The sequence below is a fragment of the Neoarius graeffei genome, chromosome 3 (genome assembly GCF_027579695.1).
Source record: "Neoarius graeffei isolate fNeoGra1 chromosome 3, fNeoGra1.pri, whole genome shotgun sequence".
Taxonomy (NCBI): domain Eukaryota; kingdom Metazoa; phylum Chordata; class Actinopteri; order Siluriformes; family Ariidae; genus Neoarius; species Neoarius graeffei.
Genome location: NC_083571.1, coordinates 3,392,051 through 3,419,682, shown reverse-complemented (window position 1 = coordinate 3,419,682; position 27,632 = coordinate 3,392,051). Strand labels below are relative to the sequence as shown.

Sequence of the window (27,632 nt, the reverse complement as noted above, 5' to 3'; positions counted from 1 at the left end):
AATGCACTGGCCTATTGGAGGATAAACAAAGACCGTTTCCCTGCTCTAGCTCAGCTTGCCCGTGTGCGCCATGCACAAGTGTTGACAGTGAGCGCTTATTTAGCTTGGCTGGACATGTGGTAGATGACAGAAGAAACAGACTCTGGTGACAAGGTAGAAATGCTTCTGTTTTCAAAGAAAAACTTGCCATTAATGCACAAGTAATTACAATAGTCAAGTGTGCATTCACTGGCTAATAGATTAACACTCTTACATGCACTTTTATTTAAGTTTCACCTATTTATTTTTATTTACTTGTTAATTGTATATCCTTATATGGCAAGTGTATCACCTGTTTTCATTGAAAAAGACCAGACAAATACACATTTGTCAAATATGATATAATGGCAGATGGCAGTATGACTGAAAATTATTTTTGTATTTTTTGTTACTGAATGTGGGAAGAAGAAAAGGGCTGTTCCATAAGGGTTAAGTTTTCAGACCTAAATATGAAAGTGTTCCAAAGCAATATATCCAAATCTAATGAATTTTTTTTGTGTGCCAGATATTGGATGTGAAAAGAAGAATATGTTTGTGGTTGTATGAATTTCCCATTACAGGAATTAATACATTAGATTTGTACAAAGAGAGAGAGAAAAAAAATGTCTTTGTTTGTTTTACAGGCTTGGTTGCACTTGATTCCATGGGAAATTACTCTACAAATACACATTTGACAAAGATGATAGAATGGCTATGGTATAAGTATGACTGGAAATTATTTTTGTATTTTGATACTGAATGAAGAAATGGGTTGTTCTATAAGGCAGAAGTTTTCAGATCTAAACAGGCTTATGAAAGTGTGTTCCATTGCAGTAGGCAAATAATATATGAGGGGGAAGTTGTTTTTGTGCCAGATATTGGATGGGAAAAGAAAAAATGTCTGTGTGAATTTCCTATTTCAGGAATTAATATGTTAATATTAAACATGAAGAAAGATTTTACAAAGAACAATGTCTTTTTGTTTGTTTTCAACCTTTGAGGTGTTAAATTTATTACTGAAAATCTGGCAGAATGTTCTATTAAAGAAAAGATAAAAAGAAAATAGTCTGTGTGTGCTGTGAAGTGGTTTGAAAAAATGAAATCGGAATCAGCCAAAATCGGTATCGGCAGGTCACACTCCATGGGAAATCGGAATCAGCCCAAAAAATTGCAATCAGTGCATCTCTAAAATATACACACACACACGGGCAAAAAAGTATTTAGTCAGTCACTAATTGTGCAAGTTCTCCCACTTAAAAAGATGAGAGAGGCCTGTAATTTTCATCATAGGTACACTTCAACTATGAGAGACAAAATGAGAAAAAAAATCCAGAAAATCACATTGTCTGATTTTTAAAGAATTTATTTGCAAATTATGGTGGAAAATAAGTATTTGGTCAATAACAAAAGTTCATCTCAATACTTTGTTGGCAATGACAGAGGTCAAACGTTTTCTGTAAGTCTTCACAAGGTTTTCACACACTGTTGGTATTTTGGCCCATTCCTCCATGCAGATCTCCTCTAGAGCAGTGATGTTTTGGGGCTGTCGCTGGGCAACACAGACTTTCAACTCCCTCCAAAGATTTTCTATGGGGTTGAGATCTGGAGACTGGCTAGGCCACTCCAGGACCTTGAAATGCTTCTTACGAAGCCACTCCTTCGTTGCCCGGGCGGTGTGTTTGGGATCATTGTCATGCTGAAAGACCCAGCCACGTTTCATCTTCAATGCCCTTACTGATGGAAGGAGGTTTTCACTCAAAATCTCACGATACATGGCCCCATTCATTCTTTCCTTTACACGGATCAGTCGTCCTGGTCCCTTTGCAGAAAAACAGCCCCAAAGCATGATGTTTCCACCCCCATGCTTCACAGTAGGTATGGTGTTCTTTGGATGCAACTCAGCATTCTTTCTCCTCCAAACACGACAAGTTGAGTTTTTACCAAAAAGTTCTATTTTGGTTTCATCTGGCCATATGACATTCTCCCAATCCTCTTCTGGATCATCCAAATGCTCTCTAGCAAACTTCAGACGGGCCTGGACATGTACTGGCTTAAGCAGGGGGACACGTCTGGCACTGCAGGATTTGAGTCCCTGGCGGCGTAGTGTGTTACTGATGGTAGCCTTTGTTACTTTGGTCCCAGCTCTCTGCAGGTCATTCACTAGGTCCCCCCGTGTGGTTCTGGGATTTTTGCTCACCGTGCTTGTGATCATTTTGACCCCATGGTGTGAGATCTTGCGTGGAGCCCCAGATCGAGGGAGATTATCAGTGGTCTTGTATGTCTTCCATTTTCTAATAATTGCTCCCATAGTTGATTTCTTCACACCAAGCTGCTTACCTATTGCAGATTCAGTCTTCCCAGCCTGGTGCAGGTCTACAATTTTGTTTCTGGTGTCCTTTGACAGCTCTTTGGTCTTGGCCATAGTGGAGTTTGGAGTGTGACTGTTTGAGGTTGTGGACAGGTGTCTTTTATACTGATAACGAGTTCAAACAGGTGCCATTAATACAGGTAATGAGTGGAGGACAGAGGAGCCTCTTAAAGAAGAAGTGTGGCAGTTCGTATGGGTGGGTGGAGCACAGAGGACGGCAGGACAGAGATCAGGTTTTGGAAATAGGGCTTTTATTGCCACACTTTTCAGTGAACAATATTTATTCTAAGCAGACAGACACACACGACAGGCGTCTTGTTCGGGGATCATTCCCTCTGCTCTCACTCTCCCTCCTTAAATAGGGCGCGGTCACTGGGAAGACACACAAACACAGGTTAATTGCTCTCAGGTGTAGTGATTCTGCCACTTACCTTCCCTGACTCCGCCCTCCTGTCACAGACCGGTGCTTGACCACGCCCCCGCTGCCACATACCCCCACCGCCCGACTCAGGCCGGGCAGCCGTCTGGCCTGCAGCCGACTCCCCCCCCCCCCCCCCCCCCCCCCCCCCTTGACGGGAGAGGAAGTCCACCACGACTATCTGCGCCCCCGGCCTGTGGACCACCTTGAAATTAAAGGGTTGGAGTGCCAGATACCAACGGGTGATCCGCGCGTTGGCATCTTTCATGCGGTGGAGCCACTGGAGGGGCGCGTGGTCCGAACAGAGGGTGTAGGGGCGCCCCAGCAGGTAGTAACGGAGGGCGAGGACCGCCCACTTGATCGCTAGACATTCCTTCTCAATGGTGCTGTAGCGCCCCTCACGCACTGACAGCTTCCTACTGATGTAGAGGACGGGGCGGTCCTCCCCCTCCACCTCCTGGGACAAAACTGCCCCCAGCCCTCTGTCCAACGCATCGGTCTGCAACACAAAGGGGAGAGAAAAGTCAGGGGAGTGTAAAAGTGGCCCCCCACACAGTGCAGCCTTTACCTCTGAAAAAGCCCGCTGGCATTGCTCCGTCCACTGGACCGGATCTGGGCCCCCCTTTTTAGTGAGATCAGTCAGCGGGCTGGTGACGTCCGAATAATTAGGTATAAACCTACGGTAATAGCCAGCCAGCCCCAGGAACTGTCTCACCCCCTTTTTGGTCTTGGGCCTCGGGCAGGCCGCAATCGCGGCCGTCTTATTAATTTGGGGACGCACCTGCCCGTTGCCCAAGTGGAAGCCCAGATACCGTACTTCCACCCGCCCAATCACACACTTCTTTGGGTTGGCTGTGAGCCCCGCTCACCTCAGCGACCTAAGGACAGCCCTCAGATGTTCAAGGTGCCTCGGCCAGTCATTACTATAGATGATTATATCATCTAGATACGCAGCCGCATAAGTGGCGTGGGGGCGGAGGACTCTATCCATCAGCCGCTGAAACGTCGCGGGTGCCCCAAACAGCCCAAACGGAAGTGTGACGAATTGGTGTAAACCAAACGGTGTGGAAAAGGCCATTTTTTCTCGGGATAGTGGAGTCAAGGGGATCTGCCAATATCCCTTCGTCAAATCCAGTGTCGAATAAAAGCGAGCCGTGCCGAGTCGATCGAGCAACTCATCAATACGAGGCATTGGGTACGCATCAAATTTAGACACCGCGTTGACTTTTCTATAGTCCACACAGAACCGGACCGACCCGTGGGCCTTGGGTACCAAGACCACCGGGCTGCTCCAGTCACTGTGGGACTCCTCGACGATGCCCATTTCGAGCATGGTCTCAAGTTCTTCCCGAACTACCTTTTTTTTTTGTGTTCGGGCAGCCTGTAAGGGCGGCTACGCACTACCACCCCCGGGGGCGTCTCTATGTGGTGCTCTATGAGGTTCGTGTGACTGGGCAGGGGCGAGAACACATCCGAAAACTCGGTCTGCAACTGGGCGACCTCCGTGAGTTGGGTCGGGGAGAGGTGGTCTCCACAGGGGACCGGAGAGGTACGGGATGCCAATGCCCCTTTTTGAACCTCCGGCCCCAGCTCCGCCTTCTCCGGAACCACCGACACCAACGCCACAGGGACCTCCTCATTCCAGAGTTTAAGCAGATTGAGGTGGTAAATCTGTAGCGCCCCACCCCTGTCCATTCGCCTCACCTCATAATCGACGTCCCCGACTCGCCGTGTGACCTCAAAGGGTCCTTGCCACTTGGCGATCAATTTGGAGCTCAAAGTGGGCAACAGTACAAGTACTTTATCTCCCTGTGTGAACTCCCTAAGGCGCGTACCCTTGTTGTACAGGCGGGCTTGCCGTTCCTGGGCCTGCCGCAAATTCTCCTGGGTTAGGTGGGTGAGCGTGTGGAGTTTTGCGCGCAGGTCCATAACATATTGAATTTCGTTCTTGCTTGGTGCAGGTCCCTCCTCCCAATTTTCCCGCAGCACGTCTAGGATACCGCGTGGCTTGCGCCCATATAATAACTCGAACGGGGAGAACCCCGTGGAGGATTGTGGAACCTCTCGCACTGAGAACAACAAGGGTTCGAGCCACTTATCCCAATTACGTGCGTCCTCGCTTACGAATTTTTTAATGATATTTTTGAGGGTGCGGTTGAACCGTTCTACTAAACCGTCCGTTTGTGGGTGACGCACACTGGTGCGGATCGGCTTAATCCCCAATAACCCATACAGTTCGCGCAGTGTTCGTGACATAAACGTAGTGCCTTGATCAGTCAGAATCTCTTTTGGGATTCCGACTCGGGAGATGACGCGGAAGAGTGCCTCCGCAATACTGCGTGCTGAGATATTGCGCAGAGGCACTACTTCCGGGTATTGCGTTGCATAGTCCACCAGAACTAATATAAAGCGGTACCCCTGTGCTGACCGATCTAATGGCCCGACGAGATCCATCCCAATTCTCTCAAACGGGGTCTCGATCAATGGAAGAGGGCGCAAAGGCGCTTTTGGAATGGCCGCTGGATTCACTAACTGGCATTCGCAGCATGCCGTACACCACCTACGAACATACGAACATCGCCGCGAATCCCCGGCCAATAGAATTGAGCCATTATTCGGGCTAGTGTCTTATCCTGCCCTAAGTGTCCAGCCATGGGATTAAAGCGAGCCGCCTGGAATACCAATTCCCGGCGGCTCTTCGGAATCAAAAGCTGCGTGACTCGCTCTTTAATTTGAGTGTCCTGCGTCACTCGGTATAACCTATCCTTCATAACGGCGAAGTAGGGGTAGGACGGGGTGGCGTTCGGCTGGAGCGTTTGACCATCAATTACTCTCACTTGGTCAAACGCATGCCGCAGAGTCTCGTCTCGCGATTGTTCTAATGGGAAATCCACGAGGGATTCCCCAATAGAGAAAGGAGGAGCCGGCGGCCCCTCACTCTGATGCGGAGATGACGTAGACGGCTCTGTGACAGCTGCTCCCGCCAAAGCGACACCAGGACCTCCCCCTGTCAAATAGCAGGACCCACTCTTTACTAGGCGTGTCATTAAACCCCGAAATCCCGGCCAATCAGTCCCCAAAATTAAAGAGTGGGTAAGGCGAGGATTAACCGCCACCTTCACTATAAATTTTTCCCCTCTGAAAACAATGTGGACCGACACCAAAGGGTAGCTGTGAACATCCCCGTGCACACACAACACCTTCACCCCCTGTGCTCCCCCCAGTGCCTCATTTTGAACCAGGCTTTGGTGAATTGAGGTCTGGTTACAACCAGAATCCACCAACGCCTGATATGTATCCCCTTGGATACTCACCGGTATGCGATACGCTCCGGCCCGATCGAGGGCGGCCTCTGGCGCGTCGGGGATCCAAACCACCGCGCCCACTTCCATCGCCGTGCACTGCTGTTGAAGGTGGCCCGGCTCCCCGCAGCACCAGCAAACCGGCCCGGGCTTTCCCTCTGCACCGGTGATCTGGGGCTCACTCACCTGAGGTGGGGGAGAGACAGACACAGAAGGGAGAAACGGTAGGACACCGCGGGTCACCGCCTCCGCGGTGGGGGAATGGGGCGAGGACGGGACACAGGAGGAGGGGGAGAGAGAGAGAGAGAGAAGAGGAGAGAAGAGAAGATGCCATCTGCTGTCCTGCCGCCGGGACAGCCGCCAAATGGTCCTCCGCCAGCTCCACTGCCTGATCCAGCGACGCCGGGCGGTGGCACTGGACCCACTCCGCGGTTCCTGCTGGTAAGCGAGCGACGAATTGTTCCAGCACCACCTGATCGATGACTCCCTCGGCGTCGCGGTTGTCGGCCCTCAACCACCACCAGCAGGCATCCCGGAGCTGCTGGCCAAACGCGAACGGCCGGCCGACCTCCTCCAAGCGCAACGCGCGGAAGCGCTGGCGCTGCTGCTCTGGGGTGTGCCCCACGCCCTGGAGGACGGCCCAGCGGAGGTCCGCGTAGGCCAGCCGGCGGCCAGCTGTGCCTCTCCCGTTAGCAGGGGGAGGAGGCGCGCCGCGCGCTGCTCCATCGGCCACCCCGAGGCTTCGGCAACTTGCTCGAAGAGCGTGATGAATGCCTCGGGGTCGTCCTGCGGGCCCATCTTGGTGACGGTGAGGGGAGACGGGCCCGCGGTAGGAGCGCTGGTGGCCCCCGCCGACGCGAGGAGGTGCTGGAACGCCTCTCGATCTTCTTGTTGGGCCAGCACCAGGGCCTCAAAGCGTCGCTCTTGCTCCTTCCGGAGGGTGACGAGCGCCTGGTGCTGGCTTTGCTGGGCTGTGGCGAGGGAGAGAGAGACCAGGTCGGCGAACGGGGAGGACTCCATGGGGCTGCTCGGCTGGTGCTCCACTTTTCCTGGGTTTCAGCACCACTGTGGCAGTTCGTATGGGTGGGTGGAGCACAGAGGACGGCAGGACAGAGATCAGGTTTTGGAAATAGGGCTTTTATTGCCACACTTTTCAGTGAACAATATTTATTCTAAGCAGACAGACACACACCACAGGCGTCTTGTTCGGGGAACATTCCCTCTGCTCTCACTCTCCCTCCTTAAATAGGGCGCGGTCACTGGGAAGACACACAAACACAGGTTAATTGCTCTCAGGTGTCGTGATTCTGCCACTTGCCTTCCCTGACTCCGCCCTCCTGTCACAGACCGGCGCTTGACCACGCCCCCGCTGCCACAAGAAGTTACAGGTCTGTGAGAGCCAGAAATCTTACTTGTTTGTAGGTGACCAAATACTTATTTTACCGAGGAATTTACCAATTAATTCATTAAAAATCCTACAATGTGATTTCCTGGATTCTTTCCCCCCATTCTGTCTCTCATAGTTGAAGTGTACCTATGATGAAAATTACAGGCCTCTCTCATCTTTTTAAGTGGGAGAACTTGCACAATTGGTGTCTGACTAAATACTTTTTTGCCCCACTGTATGAGGGGGAAGTTGTTTTTGTGCCAGATATTGGATGGGAAAAGAAAAAATGTTTGTGTGAATTTCCTATTTCAGGAATTAATATGTTAATACCAAACATGAAGAAAGATTTTACAAAGGACAATGTCTTTTTGTTTGTTTTCAACCTTTGAGGTGTTGAAAATTTATTACTGAAAATCTGGCAGAATGTTCTATTAAAGAAAAGATAAAAAGAAAATAGTCTTTGTGTGTGCTGTGAAGTGGTTTGAAAAACTTAAATCAGAATCGGCCCAAAAATTGCAATTGGTGCATCTCTAAAATATAATATATATAAAAATATACAGGGCTCGAAATTCATATATTTTTTCGCCAGCCAGCCGGACTCGTTCCCTTCCAAAGTAACTCGCCAAACAGAAAATCAACTCGCCAAAATTTGTTCATGCATGAATTTTACTTCTGTCAGAAATAACACAAAAGAGAGTCGTTACCATTGTTCATGACTAATGTGCATTTATTTCAAGACCCGAGTATTTTGATCTTGTTGTTAAATACATAAATGAGAACAACACAGAGCACCATAATATAATATCAACAAATAATATATTGGACTTTTTCCCCACCAGCGGGGGGGGGTCTGCAGGTTGGGATGTCTGTAAACCAATCAGGATGCTCTTTGTCTAGCATGCGCTACATGAACAGGCACACGCGCAGTCTCTCCCTCGCGCACTCCGTCGTATGTGCGATGCAGACGTTAATGTTTCGCGTGCACGCTCTTGCTCGCTTGCGCTAGATTCCGGGAGATATTCTCCAATTTGTGGGCATCAGGGAGCCACTATCAATATGCGGGAGACTCCCGGAACTTCCGGGAGACTTGGGATGTCTGTTATAAGCAGGGGCGATTTCTCAGAGACAACAAGGGAAGCAGAGCTTCCCCTAAAATTCTCTCCCCAAACTGCGGCATCTATGACGTTGAATTCTCATTAAAACAATAACTTGCATAACATAATATATGCCCAAGATTGTATTTACGTTCATAACTATCCTGTAACTTATTTGAGTGATGTCTGACGAACTTGCAGTTCACTACGAGAATCACCTTTGCTGCCAGGCTGTAACCAGCGTTGCCAGATACTGCTGACGTTTTCCAGCCAAAATATGTTCAAAACCCGCCAAAATGCACTTAAAACCGCCCAATCTGGCAACACTGGCTGTAACCTTTCTTATTTCAATGGGCTCTATGCGCTGGCAGCCGGGTTTCCGTTGCAGTCTATGAGAGGGCTCTGAACAGCCAATTTCGGCTAGTTGTTATTGGTTAAAATCGACAAAATCGTCACTTCCAGGGAAGCCGGGCTTCTCTGGGACTAAACGAGACAGTGGGAGGGACAAGAAGCCGGGCTGATAAAGGATTATTGGAGGTAGTGTTTGAAAGACATGAGGAGGGCGGTACTTCGGTGAGGAACACAGAAGTATGATCAGTCAGTCCCTAGCGGATGTCGAGAAAGTGTAGTCGTGTGCCAAAGTGCTGTCCGAATTTCTTTTCATATAAACGTTTCTTCTCATTGATGTCTCTGTACATTACTCTGTAAATAAATGTAAATATTACTCGTTGTGCTCCGTTAACTTTCATCCATTCTATCAGTTTGATCATTCGTGAATTCACTCGTTTATTTCATTTGTAGTTCAATCTGGTTGTAGGCTAGCTTGAGCCTTATTGGGATCTGCAGTGCTAGCTGCTAACAGAAATTGGTGAAGTCTCTGGAAAGCACAACCAGCTGGTATGACAGGGTCACAGACCATTTTCTGGAAAAGGAGCGGAGGGCAGAATTTGTGTATAAATAGTGTTCATGTTCATGAATGTGAAGTGTGTATATTGTTCAGTAATGTTAAGAGAATGGTGGGCTCTGTGTTATAGGTTATACCTGGGTATAATATTCAAGGTTGTGTGTGTTGCATAGCCTACCTGGTTATGAATTTCCAGACTGTGTTGCAGAAGATGTTCAAGGATGTGTTGCACAGCTGGGTGTTGTGTTAAAGACTCTGTGTTGCATATCAGGGTATGATGTTCAAGGCTCTTCGTTGAATAGCCAGTGATTTTTGGATGTTTGATATTTTTGATTAAGGATATGAGGCACTAGCCTGGCAAACCAGACTATAACATGAAATGTACAAGCAAAAATACTTTCTGCCACTAGGTGGGGTTGTCTAGTTCACTCTGCTAATGGGGCACACCTTTCTATGCTTTGATATCCGGCCTACAGGTTTTACGATGAATGCGTAAAATGGGCTTCCCCGTTTTAAAAACCAGCAGCCGCCACTGGTTATAAGCATGCGCAGTAGTGAAAAAACCGACAGCCTGACCGTCCTGCCGATAAACACATCGATTAACACAGACACGGCACGCGCTTAATATGTGGCAGCTTTAGTTGACGGTGTCTGAATCTTCGCTTCATATATCTTTTTTTTTTTTTTTCAACTAGCTAGCCGGGCTGGCTAGTGACAGGAATTACTCGCCAAATGACAAATTAAGTCGCCTCGGGTGACCGGACCACCGCGAATTTTGAGCCCTGATGTGTGTGTGTATGTGTGTACACTGATTGAATACCAATCACCTGTAAAGTGCAAAGGGAGTTCCTGCCGCATCTGATTTGCATATAGCGACGCCCACAAAACTCCATAAAAAGTCACAACTGGGAGCACAAAATGAACAATCAGGGTAAAGGCTGAAAACAGGAGTGTAAGAGGTCGTTCACATTAACAAATATATGCGACTTGTATGTGATCCTCAGTATGAACGAAAAGCGACCTAAAAGTGTTCCGCATGCGCACTGCAGGATACGACGACGTCACACGCAGTGAGCATGGCCAGTGTTTACGGAAGTAAAACCGCCCGGTTGCGGTATGACTCATCCAATCTAGCTTGAATAGCTGCATCCCCCCAAATGGAAATCAGCTCCCTAACCTCTGCGTCCTTCCATTGAGAAGATTCAGAACCTTCACAGCCCGAAGCGTCCCTCGCATTGATGTCATGCGCAGGGGCGCAGATACGTTTTTTGAACTGGGAGGGACAAAAAACTGGGGGGGGACAAAGCTGCCAGCAAACCAACCCCAACCCCGATATGCCTGTCAAACTTGTTGTTAGTAACCATAGCAACCAAGCTCGAGCTCGCAACCTGTGCAGTCTGCGCAGCTCAACCAACCGAATATCAGTCTTTGTTTTGTTTTATGTGAGTTGTTGCAACTATGTATACACTGCTGTGCACCTCAATAAACCGAATGGTAATTAGTCTTTTGATTTTTCCGTGAGGTTTGCCTTATGCAAAGAAAGACAGCATAGACGTTTTTCCTCCCTATAAGTGGGGGGGACCGAACGAGGTGAATTTAAATATGACTCGTCCCCCCCTCTATCTGCGCCCGTGATTATGCGCCATGTTGTTGTAACTTTTTTGAGAGACCCGCCGCCTACTTCAGCGCAGAATAGTGACGTTTGTGGCTTGCTGATGACGTGTAAGTCGGATGAATGCGACCTGGCGGTTCAGACTGAAGTCGCATATGAAAAGAGCGGATAGGAATCGGAATTAGGACCACATATCCAAACGGCCTGGGTCGGATTTGAAAAAATCGGATCTGTGTCGTTCATATTGTCAATAAAAGATCGGATACAGGTCACATATGGGCGAAAAGATCGGATTTGAGTCACTTCAGCCTGCAGTGTGAACGTGGCCTAATTATTTTTCCACTCTTTTGACTGGCTGAGCAAATAATTGCCTACAAATGATATTACAGGCATTTAACACACACTCTTATCCAGAACGACATACAGCGTACAGGGAACAGCCTGGGGAGCAGCCATTCCAAGGAACTGAACCAGCAAACTTCTGGTCCCAAAGCTGCTTCTCTAACCGTTAGCTCAAGACGGCCCCCACAAATAACACTCTGCTCATGCACAGTGACGTCACACTTCTGTATTTTGAGTTGTATGAGATGTAAATAAAACAGTGATTGCATTGTAAATCAGTTAATTTGTAATAATTTTTTTTTATAATCAGTATTTCAAAAAATAATAATAATTGGAATGGGAAAACCATGGCTTAATGGTTGGAGAAGAAGCTTTGGGACCAAAAGGTCATCAGTTTGATTCCCTGGACCAGCAGGAATGGCTGAAATGCCCTTGAGCAAGGCAGCTGACCCTCAGGCCGCTCTGGGTGTGTTGTGTCACTCTGGATAAGAGCTTCTGCTAAATGCCTGGAATGGAATGAGAACTCGGTTTTCACAAAACATCGTGATTTGCTAGTGTTTGCATTCGGCGTTGGTAAATAAATCATTGCTGCTTGCTCACCACTAACGTCACCATATTTTGTTCAACTTTGTCCAATAATTGCTTATTCTTGTAATAATAAACGAGTGCTAAATTGTTCATTAGCCGAGACCTTTGTTTATGGTTTATACTCCTTGTATACAGCTCCACTTCCTTTGTCATAATTGAATGATTAGTTTTATTTCTCGGAATTTACGGATTTGTGTTTGGGCAATTCCATGTAAATGTCAACCTCACCATGCAAAAATAAAGCAACATGTAATACATCAAAACCACTCCCAGAGATATCACCTAGGCCTGTATTTTACAGATGTGAATAAGTTGAACCAATTTGTAACCAACCTAATATGTCACAGTCAGTCTTTCTTTCTTATAATGTAAAACCCAAGCTAAAATCAACTATGATCATGCACAATTCTATATTATTGCCACAAGCCACAGAAATGTATGCTAAAATCCACAAAACAGCAAAACAATAGCCATCCGAAATATTATTTAAGAACTTTGATAGTTTTAGCTGATATTTAGAGAGTTTTTCAAAGGGTTATGGTGGTTAAATTGCTGATTTTCGAAACATACGCCATGTCTATTTCAGACGCGTCACATCCATAACGGAATTTCATCACATCCATAACGCTGACTTTTCCTTCCGAAACTCTGCATGAAATACAAAATATTTTAAACAAAGTTTTTTTAATATTCACCTTGGACCCCTCTATCAAACGGATATCTCCATTTCGACATTAGGTTTACAATTTCACAGAGTTTGATAAAAATGTACAGTCACCCAAGAAAAGTGATACTTTTTCTGTCACATCCATAACACATCTTTTATTGGCATTTTCTGGCATGCCCTAGATGTACTATGGGAATTGTTCTTGTTCTATCACTTCTCCAGTATGGTACAGCCTTAAAATATGCAACACCTGTTTAAATACTGGGAGACAATAAAACATGCACTGGGTCATTTGTTGCCATTTTGAGTTCAAGTGTCACGTCCATAACGCTGGAATTGCTCGTTTGCAAATTAGCATCTCTTTCTTGTACCTTTTCCCCCATCGAAGGCAGTCAGTGTGTGTTAAGGGCCTTGCTAAGGGCTTGAATCCCCAGTATTCCGATCAGTAATCCAAAGCCTTAAGCCACTGAGCTACTACCTAGCAGAGCGCAACGTTAACCTTTTAATTAACTTGTACAGTCGGGAAAGCAGCAAGATGTTTCACTTGTTTATTCCGATGTATTTACTAGCTCAGTGAAAGGAATGTGATGAACAAAGGTTATCAAAAAGCAGGTCTAGTTATGATAATCATTATACTTTTAATGATGTATTATTTTTCAATAAAACTTTAACTGTAACAATAAACAGAAACTATTCAAAGCCCCATTATGGTCTGTATGTGTGTGTTCTAACCCATTACCTGATCCACAGTCTTCAAAGTTAGACTCACCCAAATTCAACGCTTCTGGAGGAAATAAAGTTAAGTCTTTTATTAAGTAAAACCTGCAGTGTAAATTAATTTAAAGAAAATGTGTTGGGCATGATGAGGGAGACAGAATCACGCTGAGGGGGAAAACAAACCGTGAGTTCGCGTTTACTATCGTAAAATTCCTCTGAAATATTTTACCACATTTGTGATGGTTAATGTGAACCGTACAAAAGAAAAATTCACAATGTCCAAATGAAATGAAATGATTCATTACATATGTTTATTTTATTAAGGTATTTGATCACCATTTCTCCGATTTCAATGAAGTCTAATAATCTATAATTAGAGATTGTCGTGGTTATTTTTACACACGCACCTACTGGACTCGGCTTCCCCGGAATTTCGTAAACAGTAACACGGCCAGATCACCGAGGGGATTGAACTCGTTTTGTTGGAACTCTGTTGATATACTGAATAATTACTATAAAAATAGTGGTTTTCAGCAAATATTCGACTCGTCCCATCGGACAGGAAGATGCGGATTTGACTTCTCCAGGCTGAACATTTTGATTGTCCCGGACAGTCGGGCTACTGTTAATGTCAAGCCCTGTTTGGTAAATTAGCATGAGCATGATACGTTTTTGATAGAGGCACCAAAGTGCTTCTGGAAGTTGCTCTGTTACATGCTCTAAACATAATAAAAACAAGCAGTTTAATCTCCACAGTACAATCCAAATATAAAAGTGCAGTAATCCATGTAGATTATACGATCTGAAGTCGAGTTAGTCGTCTTATGCGTAAATGTATATACACGCACGAGTAGGGTACGAACCATTTTCAGAATGTACAGTATTTTCATGAATAGCAAATTTCATAAATCCATTCATGTCCAGCTTGATAAATGAGGCCTGCTGTCCTTTAAGTACTACCGAACACTGAATTCATTTATTCACAATTATTTAAAAACCCACCTCTGTATATGTGGAATTGTGATTCCCTGGTTTTCTTCTCCATGGAGTCTGTTATTCTGCAGTATAGTCCACATTTCTGCTCACAAAGGTTTGAACCTCTTCTTCTTCTCCCAGATCATTGATTTGAACCTCTTATTTCCAGATCATGGAACCAGCAGAAGTACGACTGGGCCGCTCCGGAGAACCTCCACATGCTCCTGCTCACTCACAGGTGAAGGTTTTCCACGTGTTGGTGATAGTTTGGTTGTTATTTGGTTTCATAAAGCTTGGAGCAACAAGTGACAAGCTAGAAACATCTCTATCGCTACGTTCACACTGCAAGGCTTAATGCTCAATTCCGATTTTTTTGTGAAATCCGATTTTTTTGTGAGGTCGTTCACATTAACAAATATATGCGACTTGTATGTGATCCTCAGTATGAACGAAAAGCGACCTAAAAGTGTTCCGCATGCGCATTGCAGGATACGACGACGTCACACGCAGTGAGCATGGCCAGTGTTTACGGAAGTAAAACCGCCCGGTTGCGGTATGACCCATCCAATCTAGCTTGAATAGCTGCATCCCCCCAAATGGAAATCAGCTCCCTAACCTCTGCGTCCTTCCATTGAGAAGATTCAGAACCTTCACAGCCCGAAGCGTCCCTCGCATTGATGTCATGCGCAGGGGCGCAGATACGTTTTTTGAACTGGGGGGGACAAAAAACTGGGGGGGACAAAGCTGCCAGCAAACCAACCCCAACCCCGATATGCCTGTCAAACTTGTTGTTAGTAACCATAGCAACCAAGCTCGAGCTCGCAACCTGTGCAGTCTGCGCAGCTCAACCAACCGAATATCAGTCTTTGTTTTATGTGAGTTGTTGCAACTATGTATACACTGCTGTGCACCTCAATAAACCGAATGGTAATTAGTCTTTTGATTTTTCCGTGAGGTTTGCCTTATGCAAAGAAAGACAGCATAGACGTTTTTTCCTCCCTATAAGTGGGGGGGACCGAACGAGGTGAATTTAAATATGACTCGTCCCACCCTCTATCTGCGCCCGTGATTATGCGCCATGTTGTAACTTTTTTGAGAGACCCGCCGCCTACTTCAGCGCAGAATAGTGACGTTTGTGGCTTGTTGATGACGTGTAAGTCGGATGAATGCGACCTGGCGGTTCAGACTGAAGTCGCATATGAAAAGAGCGGATAGGGATCGGAATTAGCACCACATATCCAAACGGCCTGGGTCGGATTTGAAAAAATCGGATCTGTGTCGTTCATATTGTCAATAAAAGATCGGATACAGGTCACATATGGGCGAAAAGATCGGATTTGAGTCACTTCAGCCTGCAGTGTGAACGTAGCCAGATTTTATGTGGTTTCTTCTGCTTTAGTGAACTGGTTTGGATAACAGTCATCCAGTCTGCATGGCACTATAGGGAACTTATGAGACACATCAAGGAACTCTGTGGTGCATCCTAACTCTCTTTTTGTTGAAATGATCATTAGAATCAGTTCAGTGAGGAAGAGCCTGAAGGGACCATCATCATCATATAGGGGTGATCCTGTGATGGTGTCTTATGGAATTGAGGCAGATTGATATCCATGGCTGCTCTTATAAAAGTCATAAATCTTTGAGTCCTGGTACTGTGGGGCACTGCCATGGCTGGGACATGCATCTTTTACTGTTTGTTTGGAATTGGGAAATGCACCAGATCCAGCTAATGAGATACAAGGAGACCCATCCCTCCCCGGCCACTTTAATAGGAACTTGTTGTTGAGTCTAAGATCCCTGTTCTTGGCTGCAGGAGTGGAACCCAATGTGTTCTGCTGTTGCATGCTGAGATGCTTTTCTGCTCACCACGGTTGTAAAGAGTGATCGTGAGTTGCTATATCCTTCCTGGCAAAAAAGCTCAAACCACCTCAAATCTGTCCATTTTCTGGTCTCTCACCTCTCTTATCAACAAGGCGTTTGTTACCACCCACAGAACTGTCGCTTTCTCACTCACGTGATGTTTGTTTTTGGTTTTTTTGACACCATTCTGTGTAAACCCTAGAGACTGTTGTGTATGAAAGCCCCAGGAGATCAGCAGGTTCTGAAATACTCAAACCTCATACTCATCTGGCTCAAACCAACACCCATACCGCACACAGTGAAAGAAAGTCACACTTTGAGATCAGTTTTTCCCATTCTGATGTTTGAACATTAACTGAAGCTCTGATTGGCTGATTAGAGAACTGTGGATGTCGGGGTGTTCCTAATAAAGTGGCTGGTGAGTGTATAAAGACTGCTGACTTTCTGTGCTAAATAAGCTCTTTTTTCTCTCTCTCTCTCTTTGGTTATTAGCTTTGTGAGGACGTGCAGACAGAAACTTATACAGCTTCACGTGGAGGAACATCAGGCTCTGTGGGACACATCACCCCTGTGGACCATCAGAAACCTCTAAAAAAGGAAGAACCTGATGATGGAGACTACCCCTGTAAAGCAAGACGGCACATTAGTCCATTTTTATTGTTAACTACGCTTAATTTATTACGGAACAAATGATCCAACTGTTACTTTTCACTCATTCTTCTGTTTTTACTTCGCACAACTGTGTTGTAATTTAGCTGATGGATTTTCAGGTGGATGGAAATCAAGCTTCGACAGAGACATCACACCTATTGATGAAGAGAAACATCATAAAGTAATAAAGGAAGAATCTGAAGATGACGATTACTACTGTAAGAGAACAGGGTGTATTTAGAGTCTAATCTCAAGCTCAGTAATCCGTCACTGAATTAACTCAGCCTTATTTGGGACTGAGTAAAGAAAGCTTTCCCACATATTCTTCGTTATTTGTCTTCACAGTTTTGATTGAGATGAAAGTATTTACATGTAAATAACGGAATTTCAGGTGAAGGGACGTCAAGCTGCGTGGGCCACAGCACCCCTGCGGATGAACAGAGTGGTGGAAGTGAGCATATAAAAGAGGAAGAGCCTGATGAAGAAGGCTACATCTGTACAACAACAGTCTGTGGTAATGCTATCACTGTAACACTCAGTTTTCAGTTCACTGACATGTAGAGAATTAACACCATTACCCTCTACCCTTATAAACAACACCCTCCACCTGCGTCTGTGGTCTGCGGAAGTTGGTCAGTTTAGCCGACTTTGGAGCTCTATTTTTGCTACAGAGCTCATTCTCTTTCAGTCGATCGTTTTTCCAGGGTCAGACACTTTGCTTATTCAGTCAAAATTTTGGAGAGAATTTATAAATATATTTATTTTTTAATATACAGTGAACCTGTAGTACATCTTGCTTCCAGCACTTTTTATTTTTGCATTTTGTTATACAGAAATTAAAGTCTTTTCAGTCATTTTTCTTCACTTAAATTTTGTTCAAGTTTTCTGAGAATTAAATAATAAATGCAGTATCGTGAATCAACTCGAGTCGTTAACAGTGTATTGTTACACCCCCACTACCCATGACATCTTTCTTCTAACCATATCATACGTCATACTTGGTTGTAATCACTGTGTCTTCCTGGTGGTCCTTTAGATTAGCTTTTACAGCATGCCGCTGTGCTGATGAACCTCCCATACGTTTGTATGGGAGAACGGCATGGTTTCCTTTGGCCTTTAAAGACGTTTTTGGTCTGTTAATTTCTGATTGAGGTTTTTTCTCATGAATGGAAAATTAAACCAGTGGAAAATCAGTGCTGGTTTGTGACCGGGGCAACGAACAGAAAGGGAAATTTTATAAGACACTAGATTTTCAAATGTTCATAACTTTTTGTTTTTTAAGACATATTTACAAGATTAAAAAACTTTCAATTCAGCTCTTCACACTCATTAATTTGATACGTTACACAACACTATGATAACTACTGTGAAAAAATGGTCTGTCATTTAGGGATGGGCAAAAATATCAATACGCCGATATATCGCGATACTTTGTCTTCCGATTCAATATCGATACTCAAAATTTGAATATCGATATTTTTTCAAATAATAAATCATGTTTCAGACGGGTTGTAAATCCAGTACAACTTCCGCACCTCCGCTCCGCAAGGTGTCGCTGTGCCACTACCTCACTGCAAGGCACTCTTCGTCTTCTCTTTTTTTCCCGGCGGTTGCAGTGAGGGAAAAAAACAAGCAAGCATGGCTGTTAACGTAAACCGAGAGACGCCGCCGAACTTTAAGGCAGATGTTTGGAGGTACTTTGGATTCCAAAGGAAAGGAGAAAAAAAAAAAAAACAGTGAGCTGGACAAAGAGTACGCACTTCGCAAAACCTGTTTCGCTCCAATTAGATATTCAGGTAACACAACAAACTTGCGAACTTACTTAGCACGACACCGCCCTGACATATTAGCTCAGCCGGAGCCGCCGAAACCCGACCCGAAGCAAACTACACTGGACAGCGCCAAAGTCCTCCCGTCTACTTCAGTGATGTGTGACTTACTGTAACTGTGAACTTAATTTTGTCATTTAAGGCCAAAGGCAAGAAGCTGCACTTTATTTTGCATTTTCAATTTTAGTGTGTGTGAGACACTGCATTTTATTTTGAGTATTTACTCTAAGTTCAGAAGAAACATGATTCACTGAGGTTTCAGTGTGTGGACACTGACCCACACTGCACTTCGTTTCATAATTGTGCTCAGGGAGACTAAGATGCCCACTGCACTTTTCAATGTGTTCCAGACAGTGTGTTGTTCCTGCAAATATGTTGCAACTTGCGCTTGTATAGTTACAATAAAATGGCATGGATAATTTGAATTGCATTCTTTTGACTCAGTTTGTCCCATGAATCATCACTATCATCTGATGTACATACAACTCAGATTTTAAGATGCATTTGACATTTTTCAGTGAACTATGTAGAATATCGCAATATATCGGAAAATTTTGATATCGCAATATCATATCGTATCGTGACTCAAGTATCGTGATGCGTATCGTATCGTGACTCAAGTATCGTGATGCGTATCGTATTGTGAGGTCCTTGGCAATACCCACCCCTACTGTCATTGCAGTTTAGATGATTTGATTGATTACTAAGGGTGTACTCACACTAGGCGAACCGTACCACACTCAAGCGTGTTTGATCTCTAAAGTCCAGCTCATCTGTATCAGTAAAGGCAGGTTGATGGGAGGTGGAGATGGCTGTACTTGCTGAAAGAGAGTCTTTATTAGAAAGGAAGCAATAAACGGGCATAAAGTCCAAAACGGCAGGCTGAATCAATTATGATGAACAGGCTAAGGGTCGGGTGAGGCACAGATGGACTAAACTGGACTAAACAAGATCAGAAATGAAACACAGAACAAGAAACAAGGAAGATAATATGAATACAAAGACTGAGTAATGATCAACAACATAATGCTTTGCAAAGTCTAGGTATGTGCAACGTTTTTACGTGTGCACTGATTGGACCGTAATCTGAGGCAGGTGCTAGTCATTACAGGTGTGTGCATGTAAGAGTGAGTCTGTTACACATACCAATGTGGGTGGGTGTGACAGAACCCCCCAACCCAAGAGCTCCAAAAACCCAACTTTGATAGCCCCAGGGATGAGGGCCTGGTGCTGGACACCATGCCATCAGCACTCTGCTCTGGCTCTGGGCAGACATGGCACTGGATTCTTGGCTCAGTTGGGGGTCGGGGCTTGGGTCGGGCCTTGAATAGATGCAAGGACACGGACAGAGGCTTGGGTTCCAGACGAGGCTTGGGGTCTGGACAGGACTTGAGCTCTGGACTGGATGTGGGCTTGGGCTCTGGTGAGGAGTTGGGCTCCAGCCAGGGCATGGATGAGGGCTCAGGTTCTGGACTGGACATGGGCTCTAGACAGGACTTGGGCTTTGGACAGGACATGGGCTTGGGCAGCACTAGGCATGGCCTTGGGCTCAGGACTAGGCATGGACTTCAACATGGGTCAAGCATGGACCTCACCCGACCCTTAGCCTGTTCATCATTATTGATTCAGCCTGCCGTTTTGGACTTTATGCCCATTTATTGCTTCCTTTCTAATAAAGACTCTCTTCTAGCAAGTACAGCCATCTCCACCTCCAATCAACCTGCCTTAACTGACAGAACTGATGTCAGCATGGGCATAAGTGTCAGCATGGGCATAGGTGTCAGCATGGGCTCAGGGACAGACATGGGCCTTGTCTGAGTAATGTTCTTATTTTTGCTGAAGCCGGGTAGTGTGGCGGTGAGGTCTTCCTCTAAGCTTAAGCCAGGTGGTGGGACGATGACATTGTCTTCAAAGCCACGTGGCAGGGTGAAGGGCTCGTCTGCACTGAAATCTGGAACAGAGGCCACCCTGTTGACCTCTGGCTCTGGAGCATAGACTGCCCTCTTGGCTGCTGGTGCTGGCTCTGGAACTGGCAGTGGAGCAGAGGCTGCCCTGTTGGCCTCTGGCGGAGGCACTGGTGCTGGAACTGGCTGTGGAGCAGAGGCTGCCCTGACGGCCTCTGGTGCAGGCTCTGGAACATAGAATGGAGCCAGCATCTGGTGCTGGCTCTGGGACTGCAGCCTCCTTTTCTGCCACTGTGTCAGCCTCTGGAGGGAGTGCTGGAGCGAAGACCTCCTCTTCTGCCACTGTGTCAGCCTCTGGAGGGAGTGCTGGAGCGAAGACCTCCTCTTCTGCCACTGTGTCGGCCTCTGGAGTGAAGGTCTCCTCTTCTGTTGCTATGTCAGCCTCTGGCATCTTAGACCCCCAAAAGATTTTATGGGTGTCCTCCTTCCCTAGAGCCTGACACAGGTGCCTAAGCATAGTACCAAATGACTGGGAGTCTCAGAGGCATGGGTGTTCTACTCGGATCAGGTATTTAGCCCATTGGCGTGCTTGCCCTGTGAGCCAGTAAATTATACAGCCGACCCAGATGTGCTCTGAAGGTTGGGCTCCACCAGGTTAGAATAAAAGGGCGCACAGTGAAGCAGGAACTCATTTGGGGGATGCTCCACCCCATCATAGGGTGCCGGTATGTCCAATCCTAGTCGCTGCAGGAAAATGGTTGATCTGGGTAGAGGCACGGAAACCCGGGCATGGCGTTGCGCAGCATATGGCTCTCTCTGGCCACATCCATGGTACGGTGAAGTATTCTGTCAGTTAAGGCAGGTTGATTGGAGGTGGAGATGGCTGTACTTGCTGGAAGAGAGTCTTTATTAGAAAGGAAGAAATAAATGGGCATAAAGTCCAAAATGGCAGGCTGAATCAATAATGATGAACAGGCTAAGGGTCGGGTGAGGTACAGACGGACTAAATTGGGCTAGACAAGATCAGAAACAGAACAAGAGTCAATAAACCAGGAAGACAATATAAATACAAAGGGTCAGTAAAGGTGATCAACAACACAATACTTCGCAAAGTCTAGGTCTGTGCAGCATCCTTTTATGTGCCCACTGATTGCGCCTTAATCCGAGGCAGGTGCTAGTCATTAGAAGTGTGCGCTGTTCAGAGCACTTGCGAGTGATAGTTCGTTGTGCATGCCATTCAGAGTGCACGTGAGAAGTCTGCTACATGCACCAATGTGTGTGGATGTGACAGTTTGACTAGTGTAATTGTTGCATACTGCGCTTAGGTGTGGTTAACCGGGACCACTTGGAAGAGGTGCATATTAGTTGATCTTGTGCACAGCACGAGTGCTAACCGCATGGAACTCGAACACTATAGTATGCACTTTCAATTCATTGGCGAATATCTGGGTGAATAATGGGTCTAGTTCTCGCCTTATTCATGAACTCCAATTGTAATCAGCAAGTAAAGCTGCATTATGATGTACCGTACGCACACTCAGGACCAGAACGTTAAGTGCAGTGTGAGCACAGGCCAGCGGGGGGCGGGGGGGGGGAATCGCTCTTGGGAGCAAATGTTCCTAGTAAGAGTACACCCTAAGATGTAAGACTAAGTTTACCTTATTAAAATAATTTTCCAGGTAACAAATGTTTACTTTCTCATATTGTATGACTTGCAATAATCTATAATCCATAATCTATCTATAATTAATACTACTGAGATTGTTAAATTCATATTTTATTGCAAAAAATAGTTCAAATTTGCAATAAGTTTATAACACTGTTCATTTTCTGCTCCAGAAATGAACGATCCCCAGTTACAAGTCTTCTCCTGCTCCTGGTGTTCACTTTCCTATCCGTCTCAAATTTACCTCCACAAACACATCAGACAATGGCACTGTGATGAATATCAGAGACCCACAGAATCCGGAGAAATTAAATATGAGGATCTGCCCACAAGAAGCTCCAGTGAAGAGCAGATGACCTCCAGTAGTCTGAACAGAAATGCCTCTTATGAACAAATGCAGAAAGAAATCCATCCCTGCTCAGTGTGCGGGAAGAGTTTTTCCCAGCATAGTAACCTCCAACGACACCAGCTCATTCACACGGGAGAAAAACCACACAACTGCCCAGAGTGTGGGAAGACCTTTGCCCACAAGTGCAACCTGCAACGACACCAGCGCATTCACAATGGAGAGAAGAAATACAACTGCTTGGAGTGTGGGAAGAGTTTTGCCCAACAGAGTTATCTCCAACAGCACCAGGTCGTTCACACAGGACAGAAACCGTATCAGTGCTCAGAGTGCGGGAAGAGTTTTATTCGACAGAGTGACCTCCAGCAACACCAAGTCATTCACACGGGAGAGAAACCACATCACTGCTCGGAGTGCGGGAAAGGTTTTATTCGACAGAGTCATCTCCTCCGACACCAGCGTGTTCACACAGGAGAGAAGCCTTATCACTGCTCGCAGTGTGGGAAGAGATTTGCCCAGCAGAGTTATCTCCAACAACACCAGCGCGTTCACACAGGAGAGAAGCCGTACCACTGCCCGCAATGTGGGAAGAGTTTTATTCGACACGGCAACCTGCAAGATCATCAGCTCATTCACATCCAAGTGAAGCCGTATTGCTGCTCGCAGTGTGGGAAGAGTTTTATTCGACAGAGTGAACTGCAAACGCACCAGCGCATTCACACGGGAGAGAAACCGTATCACTGCTCAGACTGTGGAAAGTGTTTTAGAGGCAAGAGGCACCTCAAAGCACACCAAGTCATTCACACAGCGGAGAAGAATTATTATTGCACAGGGTGTAGGAAGAGTTTTAATCGACAGAGTGATCTCCAGAACCACCTCTGTCTTCACACTGAGGAGAAGCCATATCACTGCTTTACACTGTGGGAAGAGTTTTACTCTGCCGAGTGTCCTTGAACAACACTGGTGTGTTCACACGGGACAGAAGCCACATCACTGCTCACCAGTCATTCTTTCTGATATTCAGATGCATTTAGGATACATGTGCCAACAGGGAGCCATCAGATTCGGCTGCATGACCTCAAAATCATAAATCCAAGTGATCATGTTGGTACGACTTGTTTAAACTACAGTACTGTGCAAAAGTCTTAGGTACCCTATTTTTTTTCCATACAGTCTTTGTTATAGATTTCTGTTTTATGACTTCTACATTGGGGCGGCACAGTGGTGTAGTGGTTAGCGCTGTCGCCTCACAGCAAGAAGGTCCGGGTTCGAGCCCCGTGGCCGGCGAGGGCCTTTCTGTGCGGAGTTTGCATGTTCTCCCCGTGTCCGCATGGGTTTCCTCCGGGTGCTCCGGTTTCCCCCACAGTCCAAAGACATGCAGGTTAGGTTAACTGGTGACTCTAAATTGAGCGTAGGTGTGAATGTGAGTGTGAATGGTTGTCTGTGTCTATGTGTCAGCCCTGTGATGACCTGGCGACTTGTCCAGGGTGTACCCCCCCTTTCGCCCGTAGTCAGCTGGGATAGGCTCCAGCTTGCCTGCGACCCTGTAGAAGGATAAAGCGGCTAGAGATGATGAGATGAGATGAGAGACTTCTACATTATCGAGTCAGTAAAAAAAAAAACATTTTAGAGTTCAAAATGTTTGTTTTCCACCACAAAATGAAATGTTACAGAAAAAAAAAGTTTGAACAGTATATTCCATAAGAGACCACTTTTCAGACTTAATAATAAACTTTTTATTAGGAAAGTCGCACGGTGGTGTAGTGGTTAACACCGTTGCCTCACAGCAAGAAGGTCCGGGTTCGAGCCCAGTAGCCAACAGGTGCCTTTCTGTGTGGAGTTTGCATGTTCTCCCCGTGTCCGCGTGGGTTTCCTCCGGGTGCTCCGGTTTCCCCCACAGTCCAAAGACATGCAGGTTAGGTTAACTGGTGACTCTAAATTGAGCGTAGGTGTGAATGTGAGTGTGAATGGTTGTCTGTGTCTATGTGTGTCGGCCCTGTGATGACCTGGCGACTTATCCAGAGTGTGCCCCGCCTCTCACCCATAATCACCTGGGATAGGCTCCAGCTCGCCTGTGACTCTGCACAGGATAAGCAGTTATGGCTCATCTCATCTCATTATCTGTAGCCGCTTTATCCTGTTCTACAGGGTCGCAGGCAAGCTGGATCCTATCCCAGCTGACTACGGGCGAGAGGCGGGGTTCACCCTGGACAAGTCGCCAGGTCATCACAGGGCTGACACATAGACACAGACAACCATTCACACTCACATTCACACCTACGCTCAATTTAGAGTCACCAGTTAACCTAACCTGCATGTCTTTGGACTGTGGGGGAAACTGGAGCACCCGGAGGAAACCCACGCGGACACGGGGAGAACATGCAAACTCCGCACAGAAAGGCCCTCGCCGGCCACGGGGCTCGAACCCAGGACCTTCTTGCTGTGAGGCGACAGCGCTAACCACTACACCACCGTGCCGCCCCAGTTATGGCTCTTTTAAGAAAAACTTCCATTCCAAACCAAGTGTCATCAGGGCTGTCCAACAGGTGGATAGTGTCCCATGGTTGACTTTGTAGATTTTGAACAAACGCAGAGGAGTTGAATGATTTGAAACTGCATACCTCAATTGCTTTAGGCTTTGGTAAAGAATAAGTCCTATTAGAGTAAACCATGTAATGGTCACTCATCCATATTTCTATGACTCCAGAATCATAAACATGATGGCGTTCGTGAAAACCATATTAATAACCATTGAGTTAGAAGAAAGGCCCAATCCCAATTCTAATTTCTACCCCTCCCCCTCCCCCTTCCCCTTGGCCCTTCCCCTTGAAACTGAGCTACAAGGGATAGGGCTTGAAATTCAACCCTTACGTATTGGGATAGCCCTTCAACGATCGCATACGTCATCGCGTATCTCCGTCAGCGTTTACGTTAGCAAAACGCGACCAAATGCGTCATTATTGGCTGCGACCAGCCGCTACAGTCAGAGCCAGAAATCTCTGCTGGCAGGGTGTGATTTGTTAACTAACACCACTGAATGGGATATCTTTGGCGCTTCGTGCACCACATCCGACAGAATGAGGTGTCAGAACACTCATGTAAACAATAAAAGCGAGAATAACAGAACAAAACGTACGCAGTCAAGCAACCGAAAACAATACTCACTCCCAAAGCTTTTTAGCAGCAGCTTGGATTTCAGAAATCGCTGCTCATTCTCAGCTCGAAAGCGAATCAAGCGGTGTGTTTCCTCTGGATAACAACTTAAAACACGTAAATAATGGAGAAAATACATTTATGACAATCTTTCGCCGCGGGAACCGCCATCTTTCTGAAATCCGCATGAAATCTCGCTGAAATCCGCATGGCATTGTGGGAAATCACTCAAACCCCTTCATTCGGAGTCAGCTCCAGGAAAATCTCCGTTTGGAGGGGTACAGAAGCCCTACGCCTTCCCCTACCCCTCCGCGTTAACTGGGATTGGGATACCCCTACCCCTTCACGTGAACGCGCAAAATGGAGGGGAAGGGCCAAGGGGTTGGGCCAAGGGGTGAAATGGGATTCGGCCTAACTCTGGTAGGACTGTTAAGTTGTGAAAAGCCAATGTGAAACATTAGCTTCACAAAGTTTATCCCATTTGAAGATTTCGCATCCAAGTTGAAATCACCAAGTAGACACATTTCAGAACAATCCAAAGGTAGAGGCTGGAGGTATTTGATGAACATCGATACAAAGTTACTAGCATTGAATGGATGGTACACACTACCAATCTGGATCGGCTGAGAACGAAGAAATTTTAATTGGCAGATGAACAATTCTAACTCTTCGAAGTCAGATGGCAAGAATAGACAATCGTCGGATAGACGCTTGTGTAAATAAATTGCTGTTCCTCCTCCGTTTCTGTATCAGTCACGACATTCCACACAGAAACTTTCAATATGGATTTCTTCATTTGTAATCATTGAATCAAGCCAGCTTTCCGATAGTGTTTTATGACATCTCCTTTGTACGAATAAACTGACGGAGCTCTTCAATATTCTTTAGCAAACTTCTAATATTCATTGTCAGTCCTTTTAAACGCTTGAGCTGAACCAAATGATGCAGAAAGACCAGAGTTTGACTTTAAAATATCATCCGTATTTGTTTCTTCTTTAGACTCAAAGAAAGAATCACTCAGAGGGGGGAGTAAATATTTAGTGCAAAACCAATCACTTCCTGCAGGCGAAGTACCAAACTGAAGTTAAGATGTATGCATTTCTGATGAAATTCATGCGTGCAACCTGAACAAGAAACATGGCACTGATTTCTCCTTCTAATCGAAGTACAGGCTCCACAATAAGGTCTTAGTGCTTTAGGTCCAGGGTTGAGGTGAACATCATTTGATGATAACAGGATGGTAGACGGCAGATACGTGTTTAAGGAGACTGTTTCATGACCAGATGTAAATCATCGATGCTTCAGATTTGAATTTGCTGCCTTGTAATCAATGCAAGTAAACTTTGCAAGGATTTCTTGGCTAAGTAGATGGTTGGGATAGCAAAAGCTCCCATGAAGTGACTGCAGGCAGTTATGTTTTGAGCTAGGAATATCCTTAATGATGCATTTAAGTAACGTCAAAGCAGGAAAACTTTTGAGAGCAAGCAGGAGCCCTTTTACTGCCATGATTGCAGGTCTTATAAAATATTTATATCTATATATGTTTAGATCTGGCTAGTTTGTGCTCGCAGTTTTTAAGCCAGTTAGCTAATAGCTAATCCTTTGCTTTAGCATATGAAGCTGACAATTAAAGATGGCTATTAAACAGCAGTCAGAGCCAGTGTGGTTCAGGTTCCACAGAAGTGTGTTATAAATCACCTTTGGTGAGCGCGACGGTGGAGTTTTCGGTGTCAGTGGTGTGTAATATTCCCTTATAGCGGGTCTGGGTCTTGGAGATCAGGCGGCTTTATGCTGACGATTTAAGAAGTCCGGCCACTCGTGGCGTCCTTGT

The 27,632-nt window shown here is 45.8% G+C and overlaps 1 protein-coding gene across 2 annotated transcripts in view; it reads left to right on the top strand.

Annotated features, from left to right (window-relative positions):
- Positions 1-23,869, top strand: part of LOC132883073 (zinc finger protein 436-like) — a 30,819-nt gene extending 6,950 nt beyond the window's left edge. Inside the window, exons 1-6 of one of the 2 annotated variants that reach the window (XM_060916236.1) lie at positions 682-735; positions 14,562-14,630; positions 16,745-16,877; positions 17,023-17,121; positions 17,295-17,417; positions 22,476-23,869. In XM_060916236.1, the coding sequence (XP_060772219.1) occupies positions 727-735; positions 14,562-14,630; positions 16,745-16,877; positions 17,023-17,121; positions 17,295-17,417; positions 22,476-23,602 (1,560 nt within the window). In that variant the 5' untranslated portion in view covers positions 682-726 and the 3' untranslated portion in view covers positions 23,603-23,869. Of the gene's footprint in view, positions 1-681; positions 736-14,561; positions 14,631-16,744; positions 16,878-17,022; positions 17,122-17,294; positions 17,418-22,475 lie in introns of those variants that run through there. The other variant, XM_060916237.1, reaches the window with a different exon arrangement.
- The last annotated feature ends 3,763 nt before the right edge of the window (positions 23,870-27,632 follow it).